This window comes from Notamacropus eugenii, chromosome 1 (assembly GCF_028372415.1).
Source record: "Notamacropus eugenii isolate mMacEug1 chromosome 1, mMacEug1.pri_v2, whole genome shotgun sequence".
Lineage (NCBI taxonomy): Eukaryota > Metazoa > Chordata > Mammalia > Diprotodontia > Macropodidae > Notamacropus > Notamacropus eugenii.
This window is the reverse complement of record NC_092872.1, coordinates 202,144,634-202,160,076: the sequence shown is the minus strand read 5'-3', so window position 1 is coordinate 202,160,076 and position 15,443 is coordinate 202,144,634. Positions and strand designations below refer to the sequence as shown.

Below are 15,443 nucleotides of genomic sequence, written 5' to 3'. Positions count from 1 at the left end.
AAAACAAACCTCTAACTCTGCCAGTCGCTAGATTGGCATTGAGGAGTTGGGTGGGGGTAGAGGAAGAGAAGGGACTGTAACCAGTCATTAGGAATACAAGATTATGTTTTATTTTCCGTCCCTATTTTATCCGGGCTCCCTTTTTCTAGTCTGTGAGTGAATTTGTACCACTTGGAGGCGTTGTCAAAGAGAACGCTGAGTCCAACCCTCCCGGAGCTCCTGCGTTCTTCGAGCATCCCCTCGGAGAGCACACGGTTAAACATTTGCAGGCGAGGATTCTGATTGGAAGAGCAGGGTAGAGCTGTCCAGGAAATGGCTCAGGTTTCAACAGAGGCGGGGAGTGACCTGATGAGGAGAAGGGAGGAGAGGAGAGAGTGAGAGAAAGAGGGAGAGAGAAAGAGAGAAGGGAGTGCGCGTCTGGGTGTCCGTGTGTATGTGCAAGAGAAAAGGCGATCTTCGACTTGACAAAGCTTTCAAGATTCCAACGGGGAACTCTGCGTGAAGCCTACCTGGATCCGAGACGTCTCTTTTTAGAGAGCGATGTTTTCGGCTGGAAACTACTCTTTGCTTTTCCAAGGCTGGAGGTGTTGGACAAGCTTTCACTGTTCAGAAGTGGAAAAAAAGTTTTGTTGATGAAACTTAAGGCTGATTTCTTTCTTTTTCCTTTTTTCCCCTTTCTTCAATCTGAAGCCTGTCCGCGGATCCCAGGAGTCATGTTTGCACTCTTCCATAACCTGGGTTTTGCATCCAAGTTTTGAGTACCTCGAGCCGGGAATAACTGAGGGACAGTTGTTTTCTTCTGGTTGTTTTTTCCCCCTTGAGTTTTCCCCCAAAGGGACCCGGGGTTCGTCACTTTGATTCATCCCGTACGTACGCGCCTGCTGCTGGGGCAAAAAAAGGCAGATCGCATTTTCTCGGAGCTTTGCCATTAAGGTAATTGTCCTGGGGCTACGCAAGTGAGACCCGACCAGATACAAATGGGAAATGTGGAAACCGGAGGGAGAGAAGCTGCGGCGGCCCGGAGAAGTCTGGTTGTGGGGTTGGGGCTGGGGAGCCCCACGGGAGGCTGCTTGCCCGCTGCCCTTTAGTTTTGCTTCGGTGCTCACTTGCTAGGAGTCGGGACTGGCTGAGACCGGGCTGGCTCGGGGTTGGGTGACTAGCTCCTTTTTCTAGCTCCCCTCTTTCTCTCCTCCCCAAGCCTCCCCTGTCAAAACGGCAGCCTGGCTTTCCCCCCAATTCCCCCTTCCTGCTGGCGCCGCGCTTTAGATTCAGACTTAGCGAGCGACGCTGCGCGGAGGCTGGAGAGGCAGCGAGGATGCACCCAGACACCTCCTCCTCCCTCCCCCCCAAAAAAGGCTTGCTGGCGGGAGCGCTGGTCCAGGGCAGAGGCGGCGCTTTCGCAACGCTGGATCCTTTTAGTTCAGTGGCTCCGGCACGTGAGATCTCCATCCAGGATCAATCGAGATGAACGTGCCCCCCCTACCCGGTGTTTGTGCCCCGGCTAAAGGGATCGCTTACTCCCTCCGCCCCCTCCCCGTCCCACATCCCCAGTTATTAGCCAGCCAATTCTTTTCATCTGTATTAGTTCAAATGCCCGAGAATGTCTCTCGTTGGGTGGAGGGGGTTCGTAGACTTTCCCTTAGGGTTGCCCGGATTTCCCGGGAAACCTCCACAACACCACTCCCTTGGACGATGTCTGCGGAGAGGGCGATGGGGAGGACGGAACGGGAGCTAGACTTATTAGCAGGAACTCTTTCCCTCTGCAGAGATGGGAACCGACTGGAGGACTCGACTCATTTATTCTCGAGTTTCCTGGCTTGCGTTAGCTCAAAGAAGGGGAGGAGAGTGTGTTGAAATGGCAAACGTGAAAACTTGTGTGCTAATCCTCTTCCCCGAGAGGGACACGCTCACCCTGCACATGAAGTTTGAGCACACTCGCAAAAAGCCTGGGGTGCCTGTGGGGAGCAGCAGCAGTGAGTTTAAGACGCTCTGGGAAAATTAGCCACAAAAGTAACTTAGAGCCCCAGAGCCTAAGGGGGGCGGGAGCCTTCCGAGACCCTCCCGGTGTTTTCCTACAAACTCTTTTTTTGGGGTAGCCCATAAATTTCCCTTTCTCAAATGAATAAAATGTATATTTAAAGCAAAAGCTATCTTTTCACACAGTGACCCATTATGTGTTTGGTGTGAAAAGCTATCAACATTTAAAACCCCATTGTCTGCTTTGTACCAAATCCCTGTAAATCTTCTACTAGCCTTTACTCATTTTCATCTGAAAAGCCTGTTTAGTTTGAATAGAAAGCAATCAGTAGCCCCTCCAGCTCTCCCAGGAATGTCAATTAATATGCAGATTCCCCCCCCCCCCCCCCAACCTCTTTAGTGGTGAAAGATTTGGAGAAAAACAGGATATTCCAGGCAGGCAAATGAAAGAAATCCAACAATGAAATTGAGAGAGAAAAAAGACTCGGGCTGCCTACAAATTCTCATTACGCCTTCAAGAATTAACATGTAGGGACTGTAGTACCAAGTCTGGGACTTTTTGTTTTGAGATTTAAATGTGTGGAGGAATTTTATTTTTACGTTAGCTGCTGCACTTTGTTAGCGCCCGGCTCCCTCGTAATCCCTTAGGGGAAGCTGAATGGCTTGTATCTTAAGGTTTTTCTTTAGAAGGAGAAGGAAGTCTGTCCGCTTTGGGTCTCCCGACTGGGTACATCACTACGTTAGCTTCTATTGACTTTCTTGACGTAGTATCTACAAAGGAGAAATCTCTCCCAGGAGAACTGAACATAATTAAATCAACAATGTCATAGAGAGGAAAAAAAGGACACAAAGCTAACCTTTATTAACACCAGACCTTCACTAAATTTATGCGTATGAGTGTTGGGTTTTTTTTTTTTTTAAGGTGTTTGTTTTTTAAAGTTCAGATGGGGCTTGGATGAACTAGGGTCAGCTCTCCTGTATCCCAAGCTGCTTTCTCCAGCCTGTCTGTTTGGCAAAGTAATTTGGGCAGGTATGTGACGAGGTGAAAATTGACTTGATGAGGGGTGGCCAGGAGAACGATCAATCATTGGAGGCTGACAGCACCTCCCCACGTACAGGCTGAGTCGAGAGACAGAGTTCCCTTTCAAGGGGAAAAATAAACACTACGTGCGGCTTTCACTGAGTCTGAGACTCCAGGAGGGATTATGGTATTGTAGTCAGGAAGCTGGGATTGTGGAGGCCAGAAACATGCTGGGGCTGTGTTCCAAACATTGAAATAGAGGTACATAATTATCCAGTGTAGGAGGTCTTGCCATACGTTGGAAACTCTGGCAGGGAGCACTAGGAAAGAACTTGATTTCATTGAATGTTGTCATGGGCCGTGGCCACTCTAAAATGAGGGAATGTTTCTTTGATGAGTGTTTAATCTGGAATCGTCTAGGTACAGGACTGGTCACAGAAGATGATGGCATCCATGGACCTGTGCTTTAGGTTTCTGTTTCTAGGATGCCTTTAGGTCTGAGGGACACTAGACACATTTTCTCAGCTCTGAAGGTCTTCTGCCCAGATAATTGCATGAAAGAAATCATGTTTTAACTGGAGTTCTGAAGGAGTTTTGTCAGAATTCTCCTGTTTGTAGTGAAAGATTGTCAGAGTGTTGTAAACAGCATACTCCAGAAGGATCGGGAAGTTTTTTTTTTTTAATCCACTTTGAGGATATTTGTGGTCATCAGTAAACAGGTTCATTCATCTTCCACTTTAGATGAGTGTAGATGCTTTAGAAATAGATGCAGTTATAATCTGAGGACTCTGAAAATCATACCATAGAAAACACCAGGGATTAAAAAAAAGGAAATTTTAAAAAATGGGACTGAATTGAAAATAGGGTTCTGTATTCATATATCTGTATGGTTTTACATGTATGTATCTGCTTATCTCTATATAAAATACTTATATGTGCATGCATCTAGACATTTATTATGCATACATATATGTTTTTGAGGGAGTAGAGTCTATAATAAACATAGAAAGTGTCCCCCCTCTAAGACCTGTGGTTCTTTAGATTTCCCCTTTTGAAATAGTGTTGTACCTTCCTGAAAACTATTTCTGGCAATTATCTTTACAGTGGCAATGTTTTTAGTTAAGGTCAGTGGGAGCAATCTGGGATATTATGTGAAAGCTCATGCAGTGTTGAAATATAATTTCATAACTGGACCATCAAGTTGATTAGAAATTTGGGGAAAAGCTCTGTAGTTTTGGAACCTTATTTTGAGGGTCATCATTCATAGAATGCAAAAAAAAAAAAAGTACACAGTGTATATCCCAAGAGATTCACAATCTGTGAAATCTGAAGTTATGAATAGTCCTACCCGCTCTCCTTTGGGAGTCAGATTCTCTAAGACTGTCAACTTTTCCCTTTAAAGAATAACGATAATGTTCCATTATGTTTACACGACACTTTATAGTTTACAAAGCACTTTCTTGTACATTTGTTCTTTATGACAACCCTGAGAGGTAGGTAGGGCAGACATAATTCTGCACATTTTACTCATGAAGAAAACTGAGGCCCAGTTACTTTAATGATTTGCTCTAACTCCCTCTTACAATTAGCACGAAGTGGGGGAGTGGTGTAGAGGCTTTTAGGAAATCAGCTCCCCTACTCATCACCCAGCCTGTCAGGGCAATGCTGTTACTGTCATAGAATCATAGATTGTCATGGAATCATGGATTGTCATAGAACCATAGATCCTAGAAGAGAGTTTAGATCCATTGAATCCAAGTGCTTCATTTTACAGATGAAGAAACTGAGGTGTATAGAGGTCAAGCAAATCCAGTGCTGTGTCCTGTCTCCTATGCAATATAGTTTGTCTCTAGGATGAATATGTGAGAAGGTTGCTAAGATGAAAAGTAATTTGTTAATATTTTACTCTTCCCTAAATTTCCCACAGGAGAAGAGTTAATAGAGGACTGAGGAAATAACAAAATAACAAATTGAGCTCATCTTTACAGCTGTCACTTTTGAAGTTTCAGCAACTAGTTGCTAACCTTGGGTTATTGGTCAAATCTAGATCAGGATCCCTGTCTCAGAGATATAGAAATGATTTAGGGTTTTCTGTTTGTTTACTTTCTAGGCTTGACTTCTCTCTTATTTATGTATTTAGATTATGTTGGTCTGTTAATCTGTTAGATCCAGGTCAAAGGTGGTTTCTACTGAGTTAGGCCATTTTCAGTGAGAAGTAGATGGAGAATTAGATTGAGTATCAGGAAATCTGAGTTCAAAGATAATCTCTGAGACACTCTCTGAGTGACCTTGGACAACTTTATCTGATTGACCTTGGTCAAGTTGCTTAACCTCTATGTGCCTCAGTTTCTTTATCTGTAAAATGAGGCAGTTGGAATCAATGGACTTTAAGTTCTCTTTCAGTTCTCAATTTATAATTTCATGTAATAATGGTACCTACCTTACAGAGTGGGTGATGAGAATCAAATGAAATAAGGAATGAAAGTACTTTGTGAACCCCCAAACATTAAATAAATGTGAACTAATGTTATTTGTGGTGTGGGCATTGATTGACTCCTGGTGATAAAGGGTTCAGACTGGCTGGTTCCCTCATTCTTGTAGCTAAGTGGCCAATTTGGAGAAAAGGTGAATGAAACATCTGTATTTGAAACTGATTTAAGACCAGTGGAAAACTGGTAGAAATTGTTTTCTCTGAGGCTTCCAAACATTTGTTTCTATGCTGCTTGCTATCTTACCTTTCCCTTTCCTTTGGTACAAAGTGAAGGGCATTCTGTTTTTCTAGGCTGGTTGCTTGCCCAGCAGAAATGTTTGTCTGGAACCAGTGTTCTTCACATTTTCATTGTTACCAAGGACAAAGTTGAAGGAAGAGTAGTTAACAAGTCCTATTATGCCAGCTGGAGTATTTTTAACTTTCTTTTGTAGCTGCTTCTTCTACTGCCCTTGAAACTAAGGTCAGGATTGTTTCTCTTGCTCTAGGGAAGAGCAGAGTGATGGAGAGGGATCCAATTTTCCAAATGATAAAAAGAATATACACCGAATATTTGAAATACCTCTTTGGTTGGTTTTTCTCTTATAGGGTACCCATAGATGCTCTTTTATTTCAGTTTTTTTTTGGGAAATAATCTTAACTTTTTAATTATTGCCATAAATTCCAATCTTTTTTTTGGAACTGGATTCTAAAAATACTAGGGGATCTGAGGTGATGATAGAAATAATTCATAGATAGTGAATGGTAACTCAGTTTTTTCATATTGGAGAAACCCTCCCGCTCTGAGTTTAAGGTAAGATTTTCAGTTGGCATTCAGGTTGATTTCACTGACACATCAAATCTCCTTCCTTCTGCAGAAGCAGCAGTAGCAGCAACAGCAGCAGCAGTCACAATAGCAGCCACATTTCTGAGCCTTTCGAAGGCTGAAGGGATTGCTTGTGGTCCATGCTTGTTTAGAGGTGTTCAGATGGGATTAATGTCCACATGGAACTATGGAAAAGGACCCGGGATTGTCACAGTGAAGATGGTCAGCTGGGGTCGATTCATATGCCTGGTCTTGGTCACCATGGCAACCTTTTCCCTGGCCAGACCATCATTCAATTTAGTTGAGGACACCACCTTAGAACCTGAAGGTAAGTTATGTCCTTACACTTTTTGGATTTCAAATTTTGTTCCAATTCTATTTGTGGAAATGTCATGCATCTTTGAAATTTTATTTTTGTGATTAACTGCTACCTGTGTATCATAACTGAAATTCCATTGAGAATTTTGGAATGGTCTTTCAGGTTTATGATTGGAGTGGGGTGCAGCTTTAGAGCAGGAGAGGTGTTTACTGGGGAGACACAAGCAGGGTGATACATCTTCACGATTTCGAGTATTCTGTAGCTCTTTATTGTGAATGGAGAAGCCAGCAAACAGTTTACTATTCCTCTCCTAGTTCCTTGGAAAGCTGTGAAGGATGAATGCTATATTCATTATACACATACACTGCCGCAGCAGTCTAGCTTGGGAGATATACCTGAGTAAAGTACAAAGAGTTACTGCTTCCTAACAAAGGGAACTGTCCAGGGAAATCACCAAACCCCAGCATTACTGGCATTTTAAAAATGCTGTTCCTTCTGAACTTCAGAATGGAGACGTTAGACATCTAACAGTCTTTCTGAATTTTAAGTCAATGTGCTTTTCCTGAGTCTAGATCACAAAAGCTTGGCTTTGGTTTTTGACTAGTTCTGAAGTAAATTGCACCTTATTCTCACTCATACATTTAGCAGAATTGTCTCAACTTTCAAAATTTCATTTTAAAACAAGGTAGAACAATAAGCCTTAGTACTGAGGTTGAATATATTTAGATATACAGAATTGGGTCCTCTGGTAGTCTCTTCGGAAATCACGTTAGCCAAGTCTTTTAGTCAGCGTAAGACTGAAATCTGTCATCACGAAAGAATATTGGTAGCAGAGTTATTTTTCAAGTGGTAATCTGAGAGTTAAAAAGGAAAAGCCAGACTCTCATCACCACTTAATGAACCTGTTTGTTGATTGCCCACCTGGTGTCTTTTAGGAGCACGCTTCCATCATGAGTGATCCCCAGCTTCAGGTCAGCTGTTATGGGGAAGTGTCAGAGTTAGAGGGTTAAATGATCAGGAATGTGATTACATGGAAGACAGGCTGGAGCAGGGAAGGCAGCACAAACATCTTCAGCGTTAGTTAGAAAAACAAATGGTGCTGGTTTGTGATGGGGGTGGAGAGAAGAGGAAAGATTTGAATTCTTGCATCAGGCGACACAAGGATTTCAAAGAGGAACACTAGAAATGTGTGACAGTTATTGAAAACAAGGTCAAATCTTTTCCTGCACCGAGACACTGTTAACCTGAAGTGATTGCGTAAGTCAGAATGCTGAACTTTTGTTAAGGAAAGGGAATGAAGACTTTATAATTAATAGGTCTGATGGCATAATAAAGGCTTTCATAAATATCCCTGAGAAGGGAGAATGGTGTGGGTTTGCAACTAAGATCAGAAAAGTTACAGTTTTTCTTCTTGGTGTTTCTGTTACATATGTAATACAACAGAAACTTCATTTTATGAAATGAAGTGTATCATAAAAACATTTATTTGAAGACATTTTCAGAAAAGTCCTTGATTTTTGATGGATGTGTCTGTATTTTTAAAAGTTAATCTTGCCATGAGTGAAAATGGATATTTCTTAACCACTAGTTTTACCTTGATTGTATGACATAACACAAGTTGGGTGCTGAGATTTAAAGAAAAAAGTAACTTCAGTAAATTGTGTATTTTTTTTTTTACAAAGAAAGTGGCCTTTTTTCATCTGAATTTATATTGCTTTTGTTACAGTGTGGTAGTAAATTTATTTCAACAGATGATCAGGGAAGATTTATTTTAAAATTCTATTAATTCTATGAGAAAGATCATAGGATCTTAGGATCATAGGTTTAGAGTTGAGGGGACCTTAGAGGTCATCTTGCTCATTTTTTTCAGGTGAGGAAACTGAGTCCTAAAGAAGTTAATTGTCTTGCTCAGAGTTATATAGACAGTAAATGGTAGTGTTGGAATTTGAACCTTGGTCTTTGGATTTATTTATATAGAGAGGAAAAGTAGAGCATGGTCTTTGTGTGGGTAGAGAAACAGTTCTCCGGGATAGTTCTTTGGGTAAAATTCCTAGTCATCACTATGTGGGAGATCATGAGAGAGTTGGGTTCTACTTCTCGTTCAACCATTAAATATTTGCCTGTCATTGGACAAATACCATCCTCTCTTGAACTCAGTTTCTTTATCTGTCAATAAAATTGGGCTAAATGATCTTTTAAGGCTCTACCTACTTTAAGAAAACTATGTGATGCTAGGTACTTCAGTCAAATGTTTGATCTTAATAAGCACATAACACCCATTTCCATTTCTATTGGTAGATAGTCTATATGGAAGTACATGCCAATGGTATCCTTTGGAGAAGTTTTGGATATTAACCAAGCGATGCTTTATTTTTCAATCAGCCATGTTTACTGTGCCATAGTATTAGCACAGGCACCTCTACGCTATCATATTCTACTAAGGCTTGATTTTCCTTTGAAAGAGTGTTTTGGTCAGAGATTGTTAACTAGAGAATCTAATTATATACAAGAATATAGTTTAAAAATGAATACTCATTAGTCTTAACAACCAGATTTACTAGCTGGTTGGTTGCTTTCTTATGATCTGCTTTTAACTTCCCTGCTGTATAATCACTGAGACTTGTTAGAACAAGGTGTTAAAAGAATTGAGATAAAGTACTTGTTTTTGTGAATTGAGTTTAGTTTTATTAAATAGCAAGTCAAACCTATACCTCTCATAGCATTTATAGCTGACAAGGACTTCACAGGGCCAATGTTATCATTTTGCAGGAGAGGAATATGAAGGTTCAGATAATTATTTACTCAACCAAAGGTCAAATAGGAAACAGTGTCAGGATTTGAACTCAAGCCCTCTGACTATATTCAGTAGCCTGGCCAACTCACTCTCTTGCTTTTTTCTCATAGGAAATTCTATCTTTGGAGATTCTTGGTGGTTAATTAACTAAGAAATTCAGTTTAATAATGTTTTATGGGAGTTAGACTAGAGGAAAAAGTGTCCAGATGGAAAAATTTCTAAAAGGGTCCTCCTGTTTGTGAAAGGTCATTCTAACGCTACAGGAAGATGAATGACCCTTTACTCTATCTTTCACTATATAGTGTAATTCTATCCCAGTGTCTTGACACTATCTCCCTCTCCTTTTTTTTTAAAATACAAATACAAGCAGTATTTATGCTCCAGTCTCATAAAAATAGTTTATTAATGACAGACCTCCAGACGGCTTTAATTTTGTCAAAAAATACAACTTACCTTTGAAACGAGAATTTATTGTCTTCAGGAACCAAGTGCAAAGTTATTGGCTCCAGTAGGTTGTTGATTAATAAATATTCTGATTATTTAAAGTTCAGTCAACTCTTGATATTCCCCCTGGGAGGAGGCAGATCTAACTTTCAAGTTGTTATTGACATTGTCACCTACTTTGCTTAATTAAGTCATTGTTGACATTAACAGGATCTTTGTTTATTCTAACCCAGCTGGAGCTGGAATAAAAGTCCCTTTTTAAACCAAAACACTTAATTACTTTCCCACCCGGGAGAAAGTATGAACCTGAAAAAAGACACTAATTCTAGAGGGTTAACTTAACTTGAGTTGTGTTGGACAAGGTGGCGATACCTTCACCAGGCTGGAGTTTCGGAAGCGTGGAAGAGGCCAAGTCAGGTCCCCAGAGTATGGCTTCCTTGTGTTGTATTGAGTATTTTAATAATAATAACTAACATTTGTGTCCCATTCTAAGCACTGACCTCATAACAACCCAGTAAAGTAGGTAATGCAAACATTATTGTCATATTACAGATCTTAGGATGATAGCGTCATAGATTTAGAGAGGAAAAGGATGTTAGGGGTCATCTAGTGGAATCTCTTCCTCTCCCCCTTTTTACAGAAGAGAATACTGAGACTCAGAGAAGGTAAATGACTTGTGCCTGGTCTCTCAGAGTAAGATTCTGAGGCATCAATCAAAGGCAGAATTTCAACCCTATATCTATCACATTTTGCCCTATGCCAGAAGACCTTGTAAATCCCTGAAGTGTCAGATACACTCATATTTTAATGCAGATTTAAAAATAACAACACTATCCTCAAGAAAAAAATCATTTAAAAATTATTTGTTTTATATGATCTGTATCTTTACTATTCTCCATTAGTGTTGGTATGCAAGATTTGACTGTAACTTGAGAGTCTACTAACAAAGACTTATTCTTGCCCAGTTAAGCTAAATACAGGCTTATGAAGCTGAACACACAAAGAAGTACACATTCTTTATTAGTATGTAAAATATTTCACAACTCATACACAGACCTGTGTTTAATACTACATCTTGAAAACAAGTCTGGCAAAACAGTATGATTTAATTTCTCTGATTTGGGTAGAATTACCATGTTCATTGCCACCACCCATCTTTTTCACCTTAACTCCCAGGCCCTTATTTTACAGATAAGGAAACTGAGACTCAAGGAAATGAAGTGACTTGTGCAAGGTCATGCCACCAGTAGGGAGTATAGTGTGAATTTGAACCCAGATCTGGGACCCAATCCTTGGACCTTTTACTACTCCATATCTATCACCTCTCAATCCTCTTACAACTTTAAAAGTCTGTGGTCTGATTATCCTTATCTCCTCAAACGATTAAGAGTCCTTAATTTCTAAGAGTTTGTAAAACGGAAAGGGTTGGATTGAATAATCCAACCTTGAACTTTCTATGACAGATTCCATGCCTATACAACCTTGCTAGAAGTCAGAATCTAAATGCCTTTGCAGCCCAGGGTAAAGAGATGCCAGGGTCAGACTTAATGAGTAATTAAAAGGACATAAGAAAACCAGCAGCTCAGTTTCCTCAGGAAAGGTTTTGTTTGCCTTTCACATTTCCAAATAAAATACAGGGAATCGTCATTCAGCTTAGAGATGATTTTTTTTTTCAATTTTTACTTTGTAAGGACCATCCATGGTGAAGAAGCCACTAGCCATCCTTAATGTTGGTAGGCCATCATTGTAAGGTTCTCTCCAACCTGTCTTATTAATCTTTAATTAATGACCTGGGACATTTACTTTGAGATTCATAAAACCAAATCTGTGGTCTCTCTGTTTTCCTTGAGCTAGCTATTGCATGTGTTACCTGTTTGCATCTGCATAGATGACTGTCTTTAGCTGGGGGGTTCAAAAATGGCTTCTTTTCCCCCTGTTCTCAGATTTATGTTTCACTGTCCTTACTCAAGTGCTACTGACTTTTTCAGTTTCATGTTGTGACATGTAAGTATGCTGGGTCTTTGTTTCAAAAGGTGAATTTTCACCCTACATTTGGCATTCTTTTTTGCCTCTTGAGATTTAGAGACGATCTTCCCCTCCCCCCCTTCTTTTTCATTGTCTCTCCATTTAAACTCATGAGTTTCCCAAACACGTAGCCACTGGATTTGTCCTCTATATATCTGATTCCCTACTGTGTCTCTGATGTTCTGCTGATCAAGAAGAAAGTAAGTGCTGAATGACCTTTTGGAGAGGTAGTGGAAGTGTTTTTCATTCTTCCAACTTATCACGGGACATCTTTTTGAGGAGTGTGCGCAAGATGTGGAATCAAAGTTCCTAATTTAAGGAACAGTTCACATGCAGGACCTTTGACCTAAGATTATCTTGAGTTCCATTTTGGTTAGCTGAGTGATAATCACCGTGGGATCTGGTGGCCGCCATCTTCCCTTTCTGTAGGGGTCACTTCCTCCTATTGCTTGCTAACATATTCCTTTGGGAATGACTGGGAAGCTGGCCCATGTTTCTACCAGGCCTTGTGTGACCTTGGTGCTCTTGATGTCAAGTCTCTTATGGAATCTGAGGCCAGTTTCTCCATCCTACTGACCTGAGGGATGGGATCAGGATACTATAGCATTCTTTGATAGCAGGTGAGGGATGAAGAGAGGAGGTCATGTAGCCATGCATTTCCAGACTGTTAGCAAATAGTAGGATTCTGTAAGAGGCATCAGTTTTACCTGTTTAGTGATATTGTGGTGTTTGGGGGTGGTGGTGGCTATTTTAATCCAGGGACTATCATGAGAATGCCTACATCTGAATTTTATGAAAATACAAGTTTGGAAATATTTTCACTTCTCACCCTTCTCAACTATAGTTGTCAGTGCTTAGAACATAGGTGATAATTATAGATTTAGATCTAGAAGAGACCTCAGAGACCATCTATTCCATCTCCCTTCCCACTGCATTTTATTGATAAGGAAACTGGGTCCCAGAAAAGTGACACGCCCAAGGTCAGAGAAATATTAAGTATTTAAATTAGCCTCATTTTTTTCAAAGATTATCCAGCCACAGAGAAAATGCAAAATGGCAGCCACCAAAAGGAGTAGATTCAGAGGTAGAATGCAACAACACATTATTATCCTCATGTGATCTCCCAGCTCTTAAATTATTTATTTGTTAACTCATCAGAGTTTTGAGAAAGTAGATTAGTGTTGATCTTTTAGCCTTTATGATCAAGTTAAATATTTAGTGCATAAAGTGAAAAAAATTATATTTGGGAGTAGAGGGAAAAACTTGTATCTTAGCAGGTTTTCAAACTAAGTCATCAACAGTTGCCATTTCTTTTGGAAAATTGTAAACAGTTATTTCACAGTTGAGATTCATTGGACCATCCTGTATGTATTAAAATTGCCTCTTCTTTCTTTTTGGACCTTCTGAATCAGCGTCAGATTGTTGCAGCTCTGTTTACCTCTTGCACAACTAGAGAGTAGTAAATTCCAAGTTTTTTTCTGAACAGAGACCATATATATAGAATTTCAGCTTATGGTGACACTTTTTATGAGGAAATTGAAAAATAGCTTATAATGAAAATGCTGATAGGCTCAGGAATGAGGTTATAGGGCATACATATTTGTATGATTTATGTAGCACCTCCCCTTAAAAGAGCTCAACTCAGACCCATAATGTAACTGCAAAAACAAATCCTGCATAAATTTTCATGAATATTTTCTGGCCCTCACTCTCCATCTATATTACATGTGGCTTGAGTTTTTACACATAATAGTCTACTATTGAATTTTTCCATACATGACTAATTCTAATTGTTTTTAGAAATATCTGGAAATACATATGAAAAAGCCAACTCTGTGTGTGTGTGTGTGTGTGTGTGTGTGTGTGTGTGTGTGCTTACAAGATGATTATAAAGATCCTTGGAATTGGCAATTTTAGACCCTTTGAAAACCATTCTGCTTTAAATTGGAAGTTGACAGTGGGATAGTCCCAAGGGAGTATTTCTGTCTTAGTAGTGGAATTCTTCCTATCCTTCGAATTCTTCCAGATTTTCAGCAAAATGAATATTACATTCTTGGTTGACACATGGTAGTTGCACAATTGAATCTATACTAGATGTTGTAAATGTATCAAGTTTCGAATTAGTAAAATCTGAAAAAGACATAGAGCTCACAATCTTTACCTGAACTCCTGCATCAATAACCCTTTTTCTTGGGTATAATTAAAAAAATTATGGTCTTAAATGGCACTTGATATTTTATGATTTTCTATCTAAAAATAAGTCACAATGGATATTTTGAAAGAATCTTTGATACAATAACCTAATGCTCAACACAGCATAAAAGAGAATGTCCCTTCATAGGACGCATTTACATTTAGTTTTGAATACCAGAATTCTTTCAAAGCTTGGTTCATTTCAGTAAGTGATTATGAAGTGTCTCCTATGTATAGGGCACTGTGCCTACGGGCTTTGACCTATACTTTCCACCATCTTGGGTCCCTTTGCAAAGTTTGGGAGGTTTAGAAATGTGTACATCTTGCTGTTTTCAGTCTAAATGTTTCAGTGTTTTTTCTGTTAAAAAAAAGTCAGCTTTTGCAGCCATGCAATAACAAACCAGGGCACACACGTCATTAAGAAAAATATATTTTGGCAAGAAAAGGCTTTTCAGTTTCAGGCTTCCAAGGGACTGTCATTAGGGCCTGTGGAAAATTATGGGGGAAAAAGTTACAAAATTGGTGGGAAGTATAATATGCTTTACTTGCTTTTGCCCTGAAGTTGGGTTTTGAACTTTGAGTAACATGTTGTGGTAATCAATCACATATTCGCTCATGGTTACTTCTGGGCCACGACTGCCATACAGTCCTGCGATTGTTCTAGCTAGTGGAAGCAATGGACTTGGGTGTTACTAGATTATGGAGTTGGTGGTGATGGTGAATATTAGATCTGGGCATTTTGTGCATGGCGGCCTGAGAGAATTAATTGGGTTGCCCACCTTCTTGGTTGGATAAACCAGTCAAAGTCAGGGTTGATGATGTAATGCTTTTCTTTGAGATAAGTATGATGCTTTGCCCTGTCAAAAAAGTTTGTGCTGTAAAGATTTTCTGGAAGATTCTTGGTTTGGATCTGGAGCCTCTCTTGGGGGTTCTGGGGTCCTTGCCTAGATTATATGTAGTGTTGATTATTTAGTCCTTGAACTAAAAAGATAAGGGCCTACTCTGGGCTCATTCTATGAGACACACACACAAACACACACACATGTTGTATTTAGGAACATCTTGTGTTTAGACAAAATATGTGCACATGTTGATCAGAGTTGTTACTTTATATGTAGTTCAGAGCACCATATATTAAGAGCAGTATGACCTTGAGAATAATGTATGACTTAGAGAGTAATGACCTTGGAGGTCATTTAGTTTAATCTCATTTTAAAGATGAGGAGACTGTGACCCTAAGTGTTTAAGAATCTTGCCAGGGTTACTCAGCAGGTAGTAGATAGAACAAAGAATTTGAACCCAAATCTTCTGATTTCCAATGTAGAATCCTTTCTGCTGTACTACTCTGCCTTGAGCTAACTTTAACATCACGCACGA

At 39.9% G+C, this 15,443-nt stretch overlaps 1 protein-coding gene across 10 annotated transcripts in view; it reads left to right on the top strand.

Annotated features, from left to right (window-relative positions):
- The first annotated feature begins 337 nt into the window (after positions 1-337).
- Positions 338-15,443, top strand: part of FGFR2 (fibroblast growth factor receptor 2) — a 115,673-nt gene continuing 100,567 nt past the window's right edge. For 4 of the 10 annotated variants that reach the window (XM_072624321.1, XM_072624335.1, XM_072624314.1 and 1 more), the window contains exons 1-2: positions 368-933; positions 6,344-6,619. In XM_072624321.1, the coding sequence (XP_072480422.1) occupies positions 6,454-6,619 (166 nt within the window). In that variant the 5' untranslated portion in view covers positions 368-933; positions 6,344-6,453. Of the gene's footprint in view, positions 934-6,343; positions 6,620-15,443 lie in introns of all 10 variants that reach the window. The other 6 variants (XM_072624376.1, XM_072624366.1, XM_072624358.1 and 3 more) reach the window with 3 other exon arrangements.